Source organism: Hibiscus syriacus, unplaced genomic scaffold (genome assembly GCF_006381635.1).
Source record: "Hibiscus syriacus cultivar Baekdansim isolate YM2019G1 unplaced genomic scaffold, ASM638163v2 tig00110816_pilon, whole genome shotgun sequence".
NCBI lineage: Eukaryota > Viridiplantae > Streptophyta > Magnoliopsida > Malvales > Malvaceae > Hibiscus > Hibiscus syriacus.
This window is the reverse complement of record NW_024062873.1, coordinates 66,400-86,067: the sequence shown is the minus strand read 5'-3', so window position 1 is coordinate 86,067 and position 19,668 is coordinate 66,400. Positions and strand designations below refer to the sequence as shown.

The 19,668-nt window shown below is 36.7% G+C and overlaps 4 protein-coding genes and 1 pseudogene across 5 annotated transcripts; 3 read left to right on the top strand and 2 right to left on the bottom strand.

The window, feature by feature from the left end:
• Positions 1-1,743: 1,743 nt before the first annotated feature.
• Positions 1,744-3,373, bottom strand: LOC120141942. Its single transcript, XM_039156703.1, has 2 exons — positions 3,191-3,373; positions 1,744-2,135 (listed from the first exon to the last, which is right to left on the bottom strand). The coding sequence occupies exons 1-2, from the start codon at positions 3,332-3,334 to the stop codon at positions 1,983-1,985; spliced, it is 297 nt and encodes a 98-aa protein (XP_039012634.1). The 5' UTR covers positions 3,335-3,373; the 3' UTR covers positions 1,744-1,982.
• A 1,431-nt stretch (positions 3,374-4,804) lies between these two features.
• On the top strand, positions 4,805-8,779 carry LOC120141906 (C2 and GRAM domain-containing protein At5g50170-like). The gene is given in 10 exon segments (XM_039156669.1): positions 4,805-5,156; positions 5,413-5,495; positions 5,498-6,608; positions 6,680-6,862; positions 6,936-7,219; positions 7,301-7,417; positions 7,516-7,778; positions 7,877-8,051; positions 8,178-8,456; positions 8,564-8,779. Coding segments are annotated over 10 exon segments (3,063 nt in total).
• A 368-nt stretch (positions 8,780-9,147) lies between these two features.
• Positions 9,148-12,078, top strand: LOC120141963 (plant intracellular Ras-group-related LRR protein 9-like). The gene is given in 4 exon segments (XM_039156725.1): positions 9,148-9,910; positions 11,094-11,260; positions 11,338-11,366; positions 11,369-12,078. Coding segments are annotated over 4 exon segments (1,536 nt in total). The 5' UTR covers positions 9,148-9,181; the 3' UTR covers positions 11,980-12,078.
• A 1,893-nt stretch (positions 12,079-13,971) lies between these two features.
• Positions 13,972-15,798, top strand: LOC120141905 (annotated as a pseudogene).
• Positions 15,799-15,888: 90 nt separating this feature from the next.
• On the bottom strand, positions 15,889-18,965 carry LOC120141896 (trehalose-phosphate phosphatase A-like). Of its 2 annotated transcripts, none has more exons than XM_039156655.1 (11): positions 18,645-18,965; positions 17,885-18,375; positions 17,644-17,784; positions 17,493-17,564; positions 17,256-17,378; positions 17,100-17,156; positions 16,914-17,015; positions 16,732-16,809; positions 16,532-16,601; positions 16,285-16,448; positions 15,889-16,192 (listed from the first exon to the last, which is right to left on the bottom strand). In XM_039156655.1, exons 2-11 carry the CDS (start codon positions 18,167-18,169, stop codon positions 16,091-16,093), a joined length of 1,194 nt encoding a protein of 397 aa, XP_039012586.1. In that variant the 5' UTR covers positions 18,170-18,375; positions 18,645-18,965; the 3' UTR covers positions 15,889-16,090. The 2 variants fall into 2 exon arrangements, with proteins under 2 accessions (XP_039012586.1, XP_039012587.1); XM_039156656.1 differs by lacking the exon at positions 18,645-18,965 and adding an exon at positions 18,459-18,511.
• Between the last annotated feature and the right edge of the window lie 703 nt (positions 18,966-19,668).

The following is a 19,668-nucleotide window of genomic DNA, read 5'->3' as shown; positions in this document are numbered from 1 at the left end:
TTTAAGTGTGATATTCGGGTCGGGTTTTTTAAGTGTGATATTCGGGTCGGGTTTTTTTAGTGTGATATTCGAGTCGGGTCAGGTTTTTTTAAGTGTGATATTCGGGTCGGGTTCGGATTTAGGGTGAAAAAAATCGAACCCCACCCGAAAAAAATATATAATTTTACGTTATATATTTAGGAATAATTACAATAATACCCCTCTATATATAATTTTTTCAATTAAATCAATGTTTTATTGAATAAAAATAATTTTTTTATTAGTTTGTGTCATGTCGGGTCAGGTTTCTAATTCATATATTAAATAAAAATAGTTTTTGGTATATTTTTTGGTAACTAATTAACATACTCTGATTGGAATGTATCGAAATATTACTCTATCTTTTGGTAACTTATTAACATATTTTGATTGCGATGATTTTAACTTATGATGTTTATTAGCATAATTTTTATAATTTATTGAAATGAATAATCAATCAATAAAATGAAAAATTAATTTTTTTTAAATTTTTTTATAATATATTACTACATGTAAGTTGTAAAACAAACATAAATAAAGTAAAAAAAACAAGAAGGACAATTCTGTCATTTTACATTATTGAAATCGAATTCATCTAATATGTCTGCAAACCAAACTGAATATGAAATTGGATTCCAATTCTATTTTCTGCCAACCAAATAGAATATGAAATTTGATTCCAATTCCTAACCGATTCTAATTACTTCACATATTCTAATTTCCTTAAAAACATTTCAACAAATCAAAGGCTTGTATCTTTTTGCATTGCTGGACCTGGCTCATTTCTCAAACCATCTCTTTCAATGATTCAAAACGACAATTATAGGTTCGTTTTGTTTCTCAAAGCTTACAAAACGACATGACACATCCGAGATCTGAAATTGGGTTTGTAATAGAGGTAATTATTCAATCGAATCGTCGTTTAAAAATTTTGAATCAATCTTTATAACTCAAATTTTATTTGAATTTTTTTTTGAGTCAAACCAAATTATTTGAGTTTCTACGTTAATTTAATTATAAATATTAATAATTCTATTTATTCTCAATTTAAATTTTTTTATAACCTTATACAATATACATATATTTTTTTTTGGCAAAAGGCTTACCTTTACCCCTATAGTAGTCGCAAGTTGTTATTTTCGCCACTATTGTATTTTCTCATCAATTTAACCCTCAAAGTTATTTAATTGCATCATTATATATCCTATATTAACTTAAAACCCTAAATTAATAACTGTAAACCATAACTCTATAACCTCTAAATCTTAAACCCTAAACCTTAATTTCTAACTTAAAACCCTCAATTTAAGATTTTAAGTGAGGAGTAAAGTATATAATGATAAAATTAAGCAACTTCGAAAGTTAAATTAATGTGAAAATACGATATGGGCGAAAATAATAAATTGAGTTTACTACGAGGACAAAGATGACCCTTTTGCTTATTTTTTTTCATATATGATATATACATATAATGCATAATTGAGAGATTCAAATCGAACTTAAAAATCAATCTACTAATCACGAGTTGTTCGAGTTTGTTTTATTAACTTCACTTAAATTTAAATTTTTTTAATCAAATTTATGAAATCACCGGTTGAATCGAAAATTTTGATTTCTTCAAGTAGAATTTTGTTTACCGCTAGTTTGTAAGTTGTAACATGAGAATGAACACTTACCTGCCTCCTCTCTTTCCATGCGCAGCCTCACCCATCAAAACGACAGAAATGGGCACAAGAAATCTTTTCCTAACGTCAATTCTCATGTCTTACAGAAAATAGCAGCAATGCTTGAAAATGAAAATGAAAATGAACACTCTGTTTGAACCTTGTTGAAACACCTACATGTGTGAAACAGGCTCTGTGGAAAAATAACATAGCAGTAATGCTCATCTCAATTCACATTTTACAGGGACTAGCAACAGGGATTTTCCAAGAGAGTCGTAAGCAAGAGAACCGGTATAATGTTCAACCAGTTTCTTGCTCAAAATCCTCACCCTCTGATTCATCCGCATTGTCAGCATCATCATCATCTACGTCATTACCGTCTTCTTTATCATTATCAGCAGTTGTCTTCCCAATCACAACAAAATTTCTGTTAGTATCCCTGATTTCATTCAACTGCAAAAAATTAATTACACAAGTGTCAACAAAACCAACAGCGGCAAACACATGAACCTGCCTCAATAAACATCAGCTTCTACTAATTTCTAACAATCCGTTCACATACTCATATTGACTTATACGGTAAAGAGATGTCAGCTACCGATGTCATAAACTACTTGTAATCCAACATGAGAATTTATGAAAAAGAAATACAGGGAAATAGGAAAAAGATTTCTCCAGTCTTTCAAGTTGATCGCACTCTACCATGAGAGGGAACTGGAAAAACGTGTAATCACAAACTAATCCATTTTAAAGTTAAGTTCCGACATCCAACACTTTAAACTCAACTTCTAATCTGTTTCGTGCTGAAACTTTTAACCTAGCAACCAAGCACAATTAGGACAAGGACAAGCAAAACCCGAAGTATAAGAAATCATGGTTTTTGACACAAGTTATTTGTTAAATCCTGTTTCAGTGGACATGCATGCAGCCTCAAGTTTCAATCCCCTGCAGCATAGAAACCTTTTAAAGGACCAGGTCCCTTAAAAGTACAACGGCTCGTTTTAAGCAAGTGGACTCATTGCACTCACTTTAATTTGTTCAAATGATTTATTGAATTATCAACAACTGCCTCCTATTTCATTTAAACACTTAGACACTGATCATATAAAAAGCATAGCATTACTTCTTGAAATTTTATAATAAAAAATGGTAATGCGAGCTAGATTCTTGTTCGAAAGAAGGCTTAGAATTTTATGGAGTGACCTTCTCTACAAAATTCATTACATAACACACCCACTATATCACCAGAAAGAAAAACTTCAGTATATTCAAGCAGCAAAGAGAGCAAACGGCATTCATTAAATCTTGCCCAACTAAAATGACATGATCATTTGCTTTTCAAAAATGATTCACTCATTACAATACACCTAATTAAAATTACATTATTATTTTTTCGAAATTAAATTTTAAATAATAATAAAAATACTCATTTCCGAGAAAGCAAATAAAAATTATATTTATGCGACGGGAAAAACCCTAGAAGAGGGGGATTTAGAATTTGAAATTACCTTGTCTTCGAGATGAGATTCCTCCAGGGCCAGAAGCAGCTCTTCGCTGTGGGGTTGGGGCCATTGAGAAGGAAGCAGATGCGAGGGCGGAATGGCCCTCGCCGTAGATGGGAACTGCGTCATGAACGCCGGGACTTGTAGCATCCTCTCCTTTCTATTTTAAATGTAATTAGTATTTTTCAAAACACCAGCTTGTGCGAGTGGCGTGGCGGTTTAAATTTATATGCCTTTAATTAGATGTTGCCTTTTGGGCCTCCAAGTTTTCTTTTCGGCCCATTTAGCCCACTAATTGGTCCAAGCCTGAGCATAAATCATATTTGTCTAAAAAGTAAAATGCATTAGACGACATGTTCTAAATTGGTTACTGTTCTTATATTAAAATATTGTTCCAATGATGTATTTCTCAATTTAACAATTAGTTATGTAAATGAAAATTTTAAAGTTAAGGTATTTAGATTTTTATTAATATTATATCAGAGTCTTTAAGAAGTTCGTATCATCTGAATTCGTTATACTTATATAAAGACTTTTGATAGACCTACGTGATTTTTCAAGATGAAATTGAAGAATCTGGTCATTAGATCTATTTATTATGTTAATTTACGAGTAACCATAATAATTATATGTCTGATACCATCAACTATAGTCAATATAAATACTCTTTAATAACGATTGAGGAAGAGATATTCTCTTGACTTATTCCTCCTTCACTTCTACATCATACATTTATCTTTAAATTAGAAGAAATGAATCATCAATAATTAACGAGACAAATTTTTTTTATCTATAAATACTTCATACATGTTTAAATTACATCATTATATTAGGATGGTAAATAAGTCGAGTCGAGTTTGAATATTGTTGAACTAGACTCAATACGAAAAGTTCAAAGTTAAGTTAAACTCGACTTGAATGCTTGTAAGTTTAAAATTGTCGAACTCGACTCAAGTATGAAATAATTAAAGTACAACTTGAGTTTGAAAAAACTTGAACTCAAGACATTCTCATATTTAATTCAATTAAAACTCGAACTCGAGCTCAGTTCAAATTCAAACTCGAGGTCAAACCTTAACCTTAAGTACATGAAAATCTTATATTACATTTTAAAAAACCAACAACATATATATGTTAATGTTATTAATAATTTTATTTATAAATTAAATTTTTTTTTTCAAATTACTCACAAACCTTTTCGAATAGAATGTCAAATAATTCAATTCGATTTATTAAAAATTTAGTTGAATTCAAACTCAAACTAAATACATTTAAATTGAATATTAATTAAAATTTAATCAAATAATTTAAGATCTATCTCTTATTATTTACAACCCTACGCTACACGAGCCGAGTTTTTTTCTTCTCCCTCCCTCTATGGTTTTCCTAATCTATTAGCTTAGTCCATCTAGAGGCACAATATAATAAGCTATAGAAAATACTAACATCGTGTCCTTTTACTAACGTATCCATGTGTCTATGGCGAGCCATACATCATTGTTGCCTTGACCTTCACCTTTCTGTCCCCCAGTCCCCACCGCTTTAAATTATAAATACACGCCGCGCTTGAAGCTTCAAAAAACTCTCTTTAAAGTTTCATCCTTTTGCATCCATACCGTGATGAGGCTTTACGTTTACGTGTTGCAAGCCAAAGACTTGCCGATTCAGGGGACCTACGTCAAGCTCCAACTTGGCAGGCTCAAATCCAAGACCAAGACTCCGGCCAACACTTGGAACCCCGTCTGGAACGAGGAGTTCGTTTTCAGGGTTCATGATGTTGTCGGCGAACAGCTTGTTGCTTCTGTTTTTCACGTCGAACATGATTCGGCTTTCTTCAATGGTTCCAAGTGTTTGCTAGGACTCGTTTCTGTGCCACTTAGCTTGGTTGCTGATCAGCATAATCAAACCTTGCCTCCTACTTGGTTTCCTCTTCACAAATACAAGACTGGGAACTTCATTACCAAAGATTCTGGTTACTGCTCTCTGCCCATTACTTTTCCTTTTTGCCTCCTCTTAATCTTCTTATATTTTTGTGCCATTATTGATTTTTGTTGATGGCATTAAATGGATTGAATAATTTATATAAGTTTGATTTAAGTGGAGAAACCGATCATTGTCCGTGTGGATGAACTTCATTGAGGACGTAGAACAACAGAGTTAAATTAAGATAGTTTCATTCGGTTTTCATTAATGAATTTACGGTATTTTCTTTTTGTTAATTAATGCAGGAAAAATTCTTCTCACCCTTTCTTTGCACGGAAAAGGGCATGATCATTCGAACAACCATCTTCTTCTTGCACAATCTGACGTTTACCACGAGACGATGACGAATTCGAAAGTACATACAAACTATCTCAAGACATAATTAGTGCCAAAGCTCCATGTCTGAAATTCACCAAAGGGTTGGTGAAGACTATTGCAGGACGGGTTGACAAGCTTTTCCATAAGAACAAAGATGTCTCGAGAATGGATGATTCGCCGTTGGACTTTTCCTCTGCTTTATCTGATCATGAGGAGGAACACTCCTCTAATTGCAGCTTTGAAGAAGCAATGGAATTGATGCAGTTAGAGCACGACAAAGATGATATTCCTGAAAACCTGGACGGCGGCGTCCTTGTTGATCAGATGTACATAGTATCCCCATGTGATCTAAATAAGTTTCTGTTTGCACCTGATTCACAGTTCATTAAAGATATGGCACAGCTGCAGGGAACAACAGATGTGGAGGTGGGGCCATGGAAGTGGAAATCCGAGGATGTTTCGCGCTTAACACGAGTAATTACGTACACGAAGGCTGCAACGAAGTTAGTCAAGGCTGTTAAAGCAACCGAAGAGCAAACCTATATCAAAGCTAATGGACATGAATATGTCATCCTGGTAACTGTAAGTACTCCCGATGTTCCGTATGGAAGTACATTCAAGATCGAGTTGCTTTACAAGATAATGCCTGGACCGGAGGTACCAACAGAAGAAGAATCTTCTCATCTCATAGTATCATGGAGAGTTCATTTTCAGCAGAGCACGATGATGCAAAGCATGATCGAAGGAGGAGCTAAGAAAGGACTGAAGGAGAGTTTTGATCAGTTTTCTGACTTGTTAGCTCAGAATTTGAAGATTCTGAATCCCATGGAATTATCAGACAGGGATCATATGCTGTCAGCTTTGGAAACAGAACACCAGTCGGATTGGAAATTGGCGATCGAATACTTCGGGAATTTCACCGTTGTTTTCACCATTTTCGCGGTTTTGTATTTCATGTTGCACGTTTTACTTTGTCATTCTTCCGAAATCCAAGGCTTGGAAATTGATGGACTTGACTTGCCTGATAGTTTCGAAGAGCTTCTCACAAGTGGAATTTTAGTTATGCTTTTGCAGCATGTTTACAACATGGTTTCTCACTTCATACATGCTAGATTGAAAAGAGGTGACTATTACCTTACTTCATCCATACTTCACAATTCACAACTAAACTTACATGTCGATTTACGTTAACAGGAAACGATCACGGAATCAAAGCGCAAGGTGATGGATGGGTTCTCACAGTAGCTTTGATCGAGGGTGTTAATTTGGCATCCCTGAACTCAGCAGAATCTTTAGACCCTTACGTGGTTTTTACCTGCAATGGCAAAACAAGAACAAGCTCTGTCAAGCTACAAACTCATGATCCTCAATGGAATGGTAATTCCTTTACACCTTTTGGTTAATTCTTCTGAAGATATCGGTAACCTGTTTCAACGACGATACTATGCAGAGATACTTGAATTTGATGCCATGGAAGAACCCCCGTCAGTCTTGGATGTCGAAGTTTTCGATTCCGATGGCCCTTTCGACCAGGCTGCCTCACTTGGGCATTGTGAGATCAATCTTTTGAAGCATACACCCTCGGAACTAAGTGACTTGTGGGTCTCCCTTGAGGGAAAGCTTGCTCAGCCTTCTCAATCGAAGTTGCACTTGAGAATATTTTTGGACAATAACAAAGGAGTTCAAGCTATAAAGGAATATTTAACAAAGATGGAAAAAGAAGTAGGCAAGAAGGTAAGACAAAGACAATTTATATTTTACAGAAAATAATCATTAAGAATCTATTTGTGTAACCACAGAGTCTGTATTTTGCAGTTGAATCTACGTTCGCCTCACAAGAACTCGACGTTTCAGAAACTATTCAGCTTGCCACCAGAAGAATTTCTTATCAATGACTTCACATGTCAGCTCAAGAGAAAACTGCCTGTGCAGGTGCTAATTACACTTTTCATATCACTACATGTTATCAAAGCACTTACATTTGTAAGAATACATGGCTTAAAACAGGAAAAAAATGTGTATGTATGCAGGGCCGCCTCTTTTTATCTGCCAGAATTGTGGGGTTTAGTGCCAATTTGTTTGGACACAAGACCAAGTTTTTCTTCCTTTGGGGAGACATAGAAGACATCCAAGTGCTTCCTCCATCGCTGGCATCGGTCGTTAGCCCTTCTCTAGTCATAGTTCTAGGGAAGGGTCGAGGTCTTGACGCGAGGCACGGTGCAAAGTCGCAAGATGAAGAAGGACGACTAAGATTTCATTTTCAATCTTTTGTGTCATTCAATGATGCCTGCAGGTATTAATGTAACAAAAGAAGAAAATAAGCCAATGCAGCTCCTTTGGATATTATCATCTTCTGATTCCCATCATAGTGTTTTCTATTAAATATGACAGGACGATAATGGCGTTGTGGAGAACAAGAACTTTTACAACTGATCAACGAGCAGAGATTGCAGAAGAGCAGCAGGAACAAGAGGAAAGACCTCTCGTACTCGAAGAGGTTGGATCCATTCTCCATGCGGAAGATATAGAGATGTCGAGGATTTACACTGCTGAACTCCCTATCTGTGTAAATTATTTCTTTCTTCGTCCTAATCCGATTTTCTTCTTATTTTACATTCAAACAATGCATCTAGGAACTGCATTATATATGTTTATCACATTGGTGCAACAACTGCATTTGACATCGCTGCAGATAACATCACTAATGGAAATCTTTGATGGGGGACAATTGGAGCACAAAATTATGGAAAAATCCGGTTGCCTTAACTATGTCCCGACCACTTGGGAACAGGTAAAGTCTAAGAGTGGTGTTTATGAAAGACGGGTCTCTTACAAATTCAATCGCCAAGTTTCGATCTTCGGAGGGGAAGTTACCTGCACACAACAAAAATGTCCTACTGCAAATGGTGAGGGGTGGATTGTGAATGAGGTCATGCGGCTGCGAGATGTTCCGTTCAGCGACGAATTTCGTGTACGTAAAAGGCCGAAGCCGAGCCCCTTTCCGTTTTTTGGCCACTAATGGCTACATGTGCCGGCTTTTCATTGTTTGCAAATTTAGTTCTGATTTCATGCATGCAGGTGAAGCTTAGGTACCAGATTGAGAAGTCGAGTCTAGCTCAGAATGCTTGTAAGTGCGATGCACACATCGGAATCGTGTGGCTTAAAGTTAAAAGCACCAACTTCCAGCTGAGAATAACTAGGAACGTAACTGATAAATTTATTCATAGAGTGAAAGAGAGATTTGAACTGCTTGAAAGAGAGATTCTATTTGGAAGTTGCAACTCAACAAGATAATAGGTAGATAGCGCTTATAAATTATATAAATTTTGACAAGTAAGATTATTATTTTAGTATATTATATAACTTTTTATGTTAAATAAATTATATAAATTTAATAAAAAATGGTTTAATTTGTGATAAAAAATTAGTTGAATGAATTATTCACAATTTTCAAAAGAAAAAAATATTTAACAATAGAGGATTCATTTGTAATAAAAATTTAGTTAAATAAATTATCTGTATTTTTTAAAAGAAAAAAATGATGTATTTATCCGAACTTTGTGTACCTTAGACATCCCCAAGATCCGAACCCAGTTTATCTGAAAGTCTTAAAACAGCTGATAAGTGAAAACTTGGAAATATCCGATCATTCGCTGTCTTAACCTTCTAAAACCCAAAAGGCTTCCGTCCCTGAAAATGGATCCCCACCTGAAAAGCTACCCGCTACTATCCTACGTTTTGTCCCGACTCCCTTCCATGTCATCCTCCAAACCTCACTACGATCCTCCCTCCGACCTCGAACAACCACCGCCGGCATCCTCCTCCTCCGCCAATCATCCATCGATTGTGGACGAAATGCCCAACCTTTCCCATCCCAAAGTCCTCGCTTCCATGACCCATGCTATCTTCGACGTTGCCCAAACCCGCTCCGTCCTCCAAACCCTCGGGCCCCGACCCGACCACGAGTCGGTCGACATGGCTCGCTCCAAACTCGCCGAGATTAATTCCGGCCTCTCCAAATCCCTGGAAGAGTTGGTCCTCTCTCCTCGACCCGCCGATGTTGATCAAGCCGAGTGGCGCGCTCACTTGGCCGAAAAAGAGCAACGGATTCGACAAGAAGCCGAAAAAGAAATGTCTATGTACAAATCGATATTGCAATTGGACGAAATGCACGAGGCGTACGAGAAGCTTGTGAAGCAAGCGGAAGAGAGGCTGATTAAGATTTATGAGAAGGCGGGAGAAGTGGAGGAAAGCTTGGAGCAAATTGAGGAGACCGATCCGGAGGTTGTTGGGATACTGGAGGAAGCGCAAGGAAAAGGATTGGAAAGAGTTGATTTGTGTGGAAGGAAGCTCAGATTTTTGCCCGAAGCCTTCGGGAAGATTAGTGGCTTGCTTTCCTTTAATCTTTCCGGTAATCAGCTCGAGGTCTGTTCTTTTTTTATTCTTGATATTTATTGAATTGATGATCGAGTGTGTAAGAATTACCAAGTAGTTTTCTATTGTCAATTTCCCTGTTATATTGTTCATTCGTTTATACTGAGAATAGGTTGCTATTGGCAGAAGCGGATTGAATTCTAGTGATATATACTATATTTCATGTTTCCTTGTAAATAATCAACTGGACTTCTGGATTTCTACACTCTTAGGAAACGATTCTTCGTTATTATGGTTTGACAATTAGTGTGTAGATATTGGAGATGAAAATTTGAACTTGATTCAGACTTTGTTCCAAGTCTGTTGGCACCATGTCCAATATTTGAAACTTGTTGTAAACCCTCCCCCATCCCCAAAGTAGTGTTTTTATGCTTGTTTCACTTTCAGTTGGGAAAACTTTAACAATTACATGTCATCTCCTGCTACTTGAAACCGTTAGTGCTTACGATGCCGACAGAGTTATTTACTGTTCAATGGTAAGAACCAATAAGTAGTTTTTCTATTTTCAGTTTCCTAGGAATAATCCTAAAATTTAGTCAAAACTGCCAAAAAATTGAATATAGAAGAAGAGGAGATAGAGATTGCAGGAGTAAATTGTTGATAACTTTTAGCATTAAAAAAACACATTACACCCTGTGTGCTGTGTCCACATATATACTCCACTTTGTTATTCTCAAAAAATTAGTCTTTGGCTCCCTTCTTTCTCGCGAATCTCCTTCAAATCCGATTGCTGACTCAGTTGCTGAGCTGCCCTTTTAGCTGGCATTTCTTGCTGTTCGTAACTAACCATATTTGTCCTGTTCATAACAGTTTGCCTGTTATATTATTGCCCATTTGTTCATACTCTCTTAACCTCTTAACAACAATATTGCTTTCCAATGATATTTGCTTTAGTTCATCTCCCATTTTAAATAATCAACAAAGTTGTGGATTCAATATTCTTAGGAAACAATCCTACATTATTATTTTCTGACAATTGGTCAGTGGACATCAGAGATACAACTTTGAGCTTGATTTAGACTATATTTTTTTGTCTTGTCTCTGTTTTCCTGTTCTGTAATTAAAAGGGATAAGTTAAGCAATTGACTTGTTCTTGTATAGGCATACTAAACCTTGGTCTCAAGTCTTTTTATGAGTTTCTCTTTGCATCTGACTAACCTGTATGATGGTACAGGTTATTCCTGACTCGCTTGCTGGATTGCAAAAACTCGAGGAGCTTAACGTTTCCTCGAATCTTCTGGAGTCTCTGCCAGATTCAATTGGATTACTTCAGAACTTGAAAATCTTGTATGTCTCAGGAAATAAACTGAATGCCTTACCTGATTCCATTTGTCACTGCAGGTAATTGTAGTTAATCATTTTAAAACAAATTGTTTTTCGTCATTATCATTGCTAAAATTTGACTTTCATCAATTCAGGTCTTTGATAGAGTTGGATGTGAGCTTCAACTCCTCTTGTACTTGCCAACTAATCTTGGGGATGAATTGGAGAATCTACAAAGGCTTTCAGTTTATTTGAACAAACTCCGATCCCTGCCAACTTCTATTTGTAAGATGAGGTCTTTGCATTTTCTGGATGCCCACTTCAATGAACTCCGTGGTCTTCCGGATGAAATTGGGAGATTGACAAATCTTGAGGTCCTCAACGTGAGGTGCAATTTCTCTGATCTGACAGAACTTCCAGAGTCACTTGGCGAATTGACCAATCTTAAAGAGCTTGATATAAGTAACAACCAAATCAATGCTCTTCCTGATTCATTTGGTCGGCTCGACAAGCTGACGAAACTGAATGTGGATCAAAATCCTCTTGTTGTTCCACCTAAGGAAATAGTAGACCAAGGGGTTGATGCCATCAAGATGTTCATGGCAGAGAGGTGGGTTGACAAACTTGCTGAGGAAGAAAGAGAGAGCATGATGGAAGTAAATGAAGTGGAAGAGACTGGGTGGTTGACACGCAGTGCCTCTATGTTGAAGAGCTATGCTTCAGTTGTTGGTGAGACCGTATCAACGTACCTTGGAAGTGCTGGTCCCAGGGACCCAGTTCTGGATGAGGCGCGATGATTTCACCGTCACCTTCAATTTGCTGCTGATATCAGTTATTCGACTTTTTCCTAGGCTTTCCTTACCCTTCAATTCCAGCTTCAGGTCAGGCCAGGGTTGGAAGGGTAACAATTTTTGTTCTTGTTCTTATTCAAGTGAGAGTTTTGCTGGAAAATAAGTTGCGAAGAACCTTGTTATATTATTAGAGGACCTTGGAACTTCTGCTTCTAGAGACTTTATTCTGGATGAGGAGGGATGATTCCACTGCACCTTAAGTTTGTTGTCAATTTCAATTATTCAAGCTTTTCTTAAGCTTAAATTCCAGCTTTAGGCCAGGGTTGATAACCTAACAAGTTTTGTTATTGTTCTAATATTTGAGCTTCTGGATTGCAAGAAAATAGATTGGAAAGAACCTTCTTATTAATTCTTCCATCATCTTCAATGTGTATGCGTTGTAGTTCGTGTTGGCCTAAATGGTACTGGTAAATTAAATTTTGGATCTCTTTGCATCTTATTTTATTCACAGTTTAGCCATCTTGCCTTTTCATACATCCTTTCTCAGATTTACCATGTTAAAAAATTAGGATAGAAATGCATCTGTGTATGCATTAGTAGCATATATAAAAATAATGTTGTTGACTAATTAAGTAGATCTGAGTGAAGGATCATAAACAGCACTGATGTTTCAGGCACCATTTCTGTTTCCCTAATTTGTGCATTTATTAACTTCCCTTATATTGATGATGTGGTATATTATTAAAAATAAATAATTTCTTATTGACTGTTAAAATTTAAATAAAATATTAATTTGACTCGCAAATTCTCTCAACGTCTTTTTTAACTTGTAATGTTGTCGGTCATTGTCGACGTTGCTCTAATCACCTTCCCTAACGAATGATAACATTGAAACAAAGTTGTCTCTTCTATTGTGAATGGTTATATATATATGACAATTTAGTCTTTAAAACATTATAATTATATGAATTGTTAGTTGTAAAATGTGATTAAATTTATGATGAAGTTCAGTTATATTTGGACTTTAGAAGGTAGCACATCCGAATCTCGGATCCTTCATCCCTGTAAAGGAAAAAGTAAGCTGGCCCCATTTCAATCAAACTGCCCACAATGGACTACTACACGTCACTGCCCACAATCTGACAGTCTCCTTGCATTGCTGCTCTGCGTTTCTGTAGGAAACACTCGACATACGGACACAACACATCTGACATGGAGCACGTTACTTGTTCGACGTAATGTCACCATAATAGAAACAAAATCCAACTCAGCTTCATTCCCCGACTTATAACTGAAAACCCAAAAAAAAAAAACAAAAAACGAGCGCAAGAGCTAAAATGCTAGACAAGTCCAACGGAGTAGGCCGGTCTAATGAGTTTTAATATTTTTAATAGAGATAATAATTTTATGTCCCTATACTTGTACCGTATAATAGACAAAACATAAATATTTTTTTTAAAACAACAATGTAATAAAAATTATAGTCAAATAATATCAATACTAATACAAATCAAAACCTACAAGGCTACAAATATCACCTAAAACGATGTATTCGTACATTTTTTAAAGCAAAAACTTCTATTATTTTACGATAATCAAGGTTAAGACCGAGTGATCATTGGGTGTTGTTTGGATTTTCGAAGGGAGAAGTAGAAGACCATTGATCTTTCATCAATCTATTTCCTGTTCGTTCTTGACCGTTGGGTGTTGTTTGGATTTTCGAAGGGAGAAGCAAAAGATTATCGATCTTCCATCGATGATTATGCACCGTCTGCACTGAGAAACCATCCAACTTCCATTAATTTTTTTGGATTTTCGAAGGGAGAATTGATTAAACACCGTCTGACGTTTGCACTTCCAAGAAAGAATTAATTTTTTGGATCTTCGTCGCTTACCCTAAGCCTTCCATCGACCGATCATGTGTTTTGGGCTAATTTTTTTAGGCCAAATATATATATACACACTATAAGCACTAAAAAACTGATGCATCCCTCAAACATGCTGTACTGGGCTAAGACCCATCTGACACATGTATTAGGCCGGCCCTGCAAAGGAGATGTGGAGGCGCGTGGCTTTGCTTTCTTCTTTCATTTCATCCTCCAGGTCCTCCTTCGTTGCCCAGGTTCCGATTCTCTTCCACCTCTTCCCCTTTTCAATTCAAAATCAATACTAATTCATTACACGGTTTTGATTTATTCATCGTTTTAAACAATTGGTTTCTTGTTGCTGTTTTATAGGCAGCGTCCAGACTCAACACTTGGGAATCATTAACAACAGGGATGGCCCATCAGGTATTGTATTTCGATTGTCGAAGTGATGAACATGTTGCATTTCGAATTGTGTCAGGCTTGGACATGTTGAATCTTTAAAAGCGACCGATTCTTCACCACTCCCCCCCCCCAGAAAGGGCCCTCCTTTATGGGTTGACTTAAGGACGTGGTGTTATTTTTCTTTCATATGTGGGTAAGGGAAAAATGTAGTTTCCTGTTAATTTGCAAACCTTCTTTGAGTTTGCACATATCAACATAAATATGTCCGATGGAGATGATGCGAAAGTATTTAAAGTGTACATATACCGGGTCGTGTACATAAATAGAAAATATAAAAAAATTATCTAAATTATATGAGAAGTTAAAATTTTTAACCCGGACAACCCCTCGGTCTATCCCGGGTCCAGTATCGAACTGACCACGTTTTGTTTGGTGTGAATTGTTTAAACCTGAGTTCTGCTGACTTGAAACCGCTAGTAAGATTAGTTTAGAATTTAGCATACCATTCTTATTTCCCTGGGATTTGGATTTCAACTTGTTCACTCACCTTTTTTTAAATTTATTTACATTTTAATTCTTTTTACTTTTGTAGGTTTTGTTAATTTCACAATACGGTGCGCAAAGGCTTTGGAAATGATGGGTTTGTTCTTATTTCTTAATGCTCTTATTGATATGTACGCAAAATGTGGAGACATTGTTAAGGCTAGGCAGTTTTTTGATAACATTGCTTGTAAGGATAACATTTCTTGGAATTCTATGTTGACGGGTTACATTCGTCACGGGTTATCGGTCAAGGCATTGCAGTTATTCCGTGGGATGATTCAAGAGGGATTTGTGCCTGACCCTGTTGCCATATCCACAATTCTGTCTAGTTTTTCGTCATTGAAGATCGCGGCACAGATACACGGGTGGGTTCTCAGGCGGGGAATCGAGTGGAATATATCCGTTGTTAATGCTTTAATTATGGTGTATTCCAGTCTTGGTGAGTTAGATGGGGCAAGTTGGTTGTTTCACCGAATGCCTGAGCGGGATGTCGTGTCGTGGAATTCGATTATCTCTGGTCATAGTAAACGCCCAGAAGCTCTACTGTACTTTGAACAGATGATGAAAGTGGTACTTCACCCGATAGCATCACATTTGTGGCAATACTATCAGCTTGTACTCATTTAGGTTTGGTTAAGGATGCAGATCGGCTGTTTAGGTTAATGAGAAAGAAGTACCGGATCGATCCGAGAATGGAACAGTATGCTTGCATGGTAGATCAGGGCTGATATATGAGGCTTTCAACTTGATAGTGGAAAGAATGGAGTTCGAGGCAGGGCCAACTGTGTGGGGAGCATTGCTGTATGCTTGTTCAGTTCATGGAAATATAGAGACTGGAGAGATTGCAGGTAGAAATTTTTTTGAGCTGGAGCCGGATAACCGACATAATTTCAAGCTATTGATGAAGATTTATAGCAACGCAGGTAGGTGGGAGGATGTGGAGAGAGTTAGACATATGATGCTGGACAGAGGACTATAGAGTTAAAGCTGAAGCTCACCTCAAACAAATTGAGTATTATATGCATGTATGTATAAACACAAAGCCTTTTTTCAACCTAAAATAAGGTGAGTATTTCCATTCAATTAAATCTGCTAGAAGAAATAGGAGAAAATTGCAAGGAAACAAAATCCCAGAGGAGTTTGTAAATACATATAAAAAAATACTGTGTTCTCCATGGGGAAGGGCATCTAATCCTTGGCTAGCACCTAGAAGTGAGAAAAGATAACTGAAGCAGAGGAATATACAGTTAAGACAAGAAGCATTGAGCCTCTATGTGTTAACTATAATATAGTAAAAACATGGTCTATGTTTGTATCAGTGTATTTTCCTTCTCTACTTTACTTGCTGTATTCAGAGAGCTCGTCTTCTTCTTCCACGTCACCAGTGATTTAAGAAACTCCATGACCTGGATCAAATGCAACAACTGTGAGTCATGTAACACAAGCAAGAAAAAGAGAAATGAGTGGATTCCACGTCTGCCCATCCTTTTTTATGTACCTCTAGAGGGTCCCTTAGGGAGAAAGATGCATTACTCTCCTTGGGCACGGATGATACTAAGATGCCTTTTCCGCAGTTTCCATCTCTCAGAACCTTAAAAGCATCTTCATCTGTGCGGTCATCACCGACGTAGATGGCAAGCACATCGTCATGATCGCTGAGCCCTGAACCATTTTCTTTTTACAATTATTATGGATAAAAAAACACGCCTCATGACACGACCAAGAAGAGAGTCTAGGAAACATACCAAGTGATTCAAGTAGAAATGTAACAGCTTTCCCCTTGTCCCATTCGATATCAGGCCGAACCTCTAAAACCTAATTATGTAAATGAATGAATAATATTACAAAAGGGACACAACTCGAATTCACAACATCCATGCAGAAAAAGTCACGAGCAAAAATTCAGTGAAAATGATAAGAGAATCAGATTGTCTTTAAAGATCACCTTCCGGCCACGACTCAATCGTAGACGAGGGTAGTTTCGGATGACATCATGAACGCATTGTTTAACAGTTTTCCAGTTCTGAGCGAACAAAAAAAGGTTCCCAGAAATAAATAAATTATGTAGACGCTATTGAGAATCGTCACCAAAAGATACAGGCTTCTTATACCGAGCAAAGTATCTACCTTCTCATCTACATTTCGGTAATGGACAGAGACACAGAACTTGTTGTTTTCAACTTTCGCTCCTTTTATTTCTTTGGTGCTTTTGACAAGTGAGTTAAAAACCTGCGAAGAAAGAGAGCTCGACATTAGAACAGATATGAAAAAGTCGAGGGCTTTAACTATGGCACAGTGAAGACATTTACATACCTCCTCGATCGTCGGTAGAAATTCGCTAGCAGGCTGGAACAAGTTTCCTTCTTTGCCCTATGCATTAAAGAGAAATGTGATTAAGAAACAACTTAAGAAAGAATACAGGGAAACACAGGCAATGATGTAAAAGGATAGAACATTTGTAGCCCAAACCTGCTTATCAGTAGATCTAATGCAGTTAGGAGAATCATCAGAAGATTGCCTAACAGGAACCATGATATCCATTCCATGACTACCGGCGTAATAGAGATCTGTTAGTCCAACAAACTCGTATACCTGAATAAACAAGGGCATGGAGCAATATACGGTTAAAATTAAAACGCAATAATGAGGCATCAAAAAGTGCAAAGGAAGATGTTAAGTTATTAATGAACTTGATCCTCAAATCACCTTGTCACGGCTTCTTCCACTAATTATTGCTGTCGGGAAGTCTTTAGCCACTTTTGCTACAGCAGCTCGCATCTAAATAAAAGCCTTTGGTTAGTCTACTAATAAGTAGAGAACAAAAGGAAAAAAATGAAGGCAAACCATTCATTCTTACATCAATTGACATGAAGGCAAGATCTGGGTTGTCCACAATAGGTGAAAGCGTCCCATCATAGTCCAAAAACAATGCTATCCTCTTGCCTTCTGCAAAATTTGTAATTTGATCAAAATATGTGAGTGCAGAGGGATACTTTTCCTGTAAAAACCAGAGAGTAAAGTACATAGAGCAGATCAATAACCCGTCAACTTGCTTCAAAGTTAAAACTCAGAGAAAAGAAGTAAAAGTGAAACAATACCATCCATGTGTGATATGCAACATCCGTATCAGCTGATACACGCTCATGGTTGTAATTCATGGTTATTTTATGACGTGGGGATGAGGATTTCGTAGCATCCAGCCAGCTGCTGGCACGAACATCAAGAATTCCAGCTTTTTTCCTGGGAACAGTTAATAGATTTGGAGAAAACACCAATGTCGGGGGTGAGCATGGCAACAGACCAGAAGGTACTACTAATCTTGACTTGCTTATCGTTACAGGATTAGCAAGAACAGCAGCAGTGGGATTGGGTTTCAGGTCCATTTGGTCCACCTATGTATCACTACTTATAGCGTATAAGCTAACAGATTCCTTAGCAAACTTTCCACTCGAGCAACAAAGCAAATCTTAATGTTCAATCTCAGATATTCTAATTAGCCAACCCTTTTATCAATGAAGAACCACTTCTTTAAAGTTTTCTTGTCACTGCTGTTCAGCGAGAAGTCCATCAAGCATAAGGGCCCTGAAAACTGATACAGAAAGAGTGTTAAAATGGGCAAAATCTAGCTAAAGATCACAATACCTTTTAAAGAACCAGCTATCAGAGTCAAACCTGTTCATATCTTTTGATTACTCTGCTTAAAAACTTACGTACGTGGACAGTATCTGCAGGGAATTGATTGGAGAACTATGATTAATGTACAGATCAAAAATAACATCCGTCATAATAGAAAATGAATAATAAACAAAATTGACAAATTCTTTGATTTGAAGGCAAGGATTGCAAACCATGCCTTACCAAACAAATATAAACAATTAACTATAAAAAAAAGGTTCGAGGCAGAAAAAGCACAGGAAAACTAAACATACATCTTTTGACACCAACGGTGTCAAATATATGCACTGCATATAAGTTGGAAGATGAAAACGAGCAAAGATGCCCCGGAAATGAAAACCAACCGCTCAGATTGAACTTAAACAAATTGGGAAGAAGGGAAACATCTTATCAGTCAGAACAGGCAGGCAACAACTGACACACAACTTGCAATGAAAGAGAATTTATAAGCATGAGAATTTTCTATAAAAAAGCATAAATCATCACGGGTAAATATATTAAATTCTACTTTCTATGACCATTCACGGCCTCAGATTCATTTTAAAGTTCAGTCTTTTTCTTACCAGACAGTTAATTTGCAAGAACGAAAGTTTTGGACACTAACATTTAACACTGTCTTGTGTCGTTTTCTTCTTTTTTTAAGCATCTAGGCTGCAGTTTTACATGAACTTCTAAAATATTATGATAATGTATCTACCGTACAACCTGATTATGATAATTCAAGGCAAATTGTTGCCATTGAATAGTATTATTTTAAACTCTAATAGAACATTATCACCTAATTACAACACCTAAAGGAACAAAGGATGAAAGGATATATAAAAAAAAGATCAAAATTGCAGGAACACACCACCCTCAATAACTCAAACTGTAAGTGTATGGGGAAAAGGAAGATAAAAACAAATACCTACATCATCCTCAAATCAAGCATGCAAAAGGCACCAAAACCTGAATTTACATGAAACCGAAAACAAAAAACTGAAACAACAGGCATTCATTCAAGTTGCCATCAATCAGCATCAAAACTACCAATAACATATAATTAATAGACGGCAGACAATCCAAAGATTCAACTACCGGATAATTAATGGGCACCTGGTTTTGAATCGTTTATATATTTGGTGGGGAGGATGAAAATGCACATACAATTGTAATTTACTTAATTAAAAAAAATCTCAAACTTGAAAACAAAAAGAATACCAGAATA

Excerpts from the sequence above, each read along its gene's own strand:
- LOC120141942 (XM_039156703.1), bottom strand. The coding sequence starts at position 3,334 with ATGCTACAAGTCCCGGCGTTCATGACGCAGTTCCCATCTACGGCGAGG. Across the intron at positions 2,136-3,190 it reads AATCTCATCTCGAAGACAAG|TTGAATGAAATCAGGGATAC; the intron begins GTAATTTCAAAT and ends AATTTTTTGCAG.
- LOC120141896 (XM_039156655.1), bottom strand. The coding sequence starts at position 18,169 with ATGGACCTGAAACCCAATCCCACTGCTGCTGTTCTTGCTAATCCTGTA. Across the intron at positions 17,016-17,099 it reads TTCTACCGACGATCGAGGAG|GTTTTTAACTCACTTGTCAA; the intron begins GTATGTAAATGT and ends CTTTCTTCGCAG. Across the intron at positions 16,810-16,913 it reads ACCGAAATGTAGATGAGAAG|AACTGGAAAACTGTTAAACA; the intron begins GTAGATACTTTG and ends TTGTTCGCTCAG.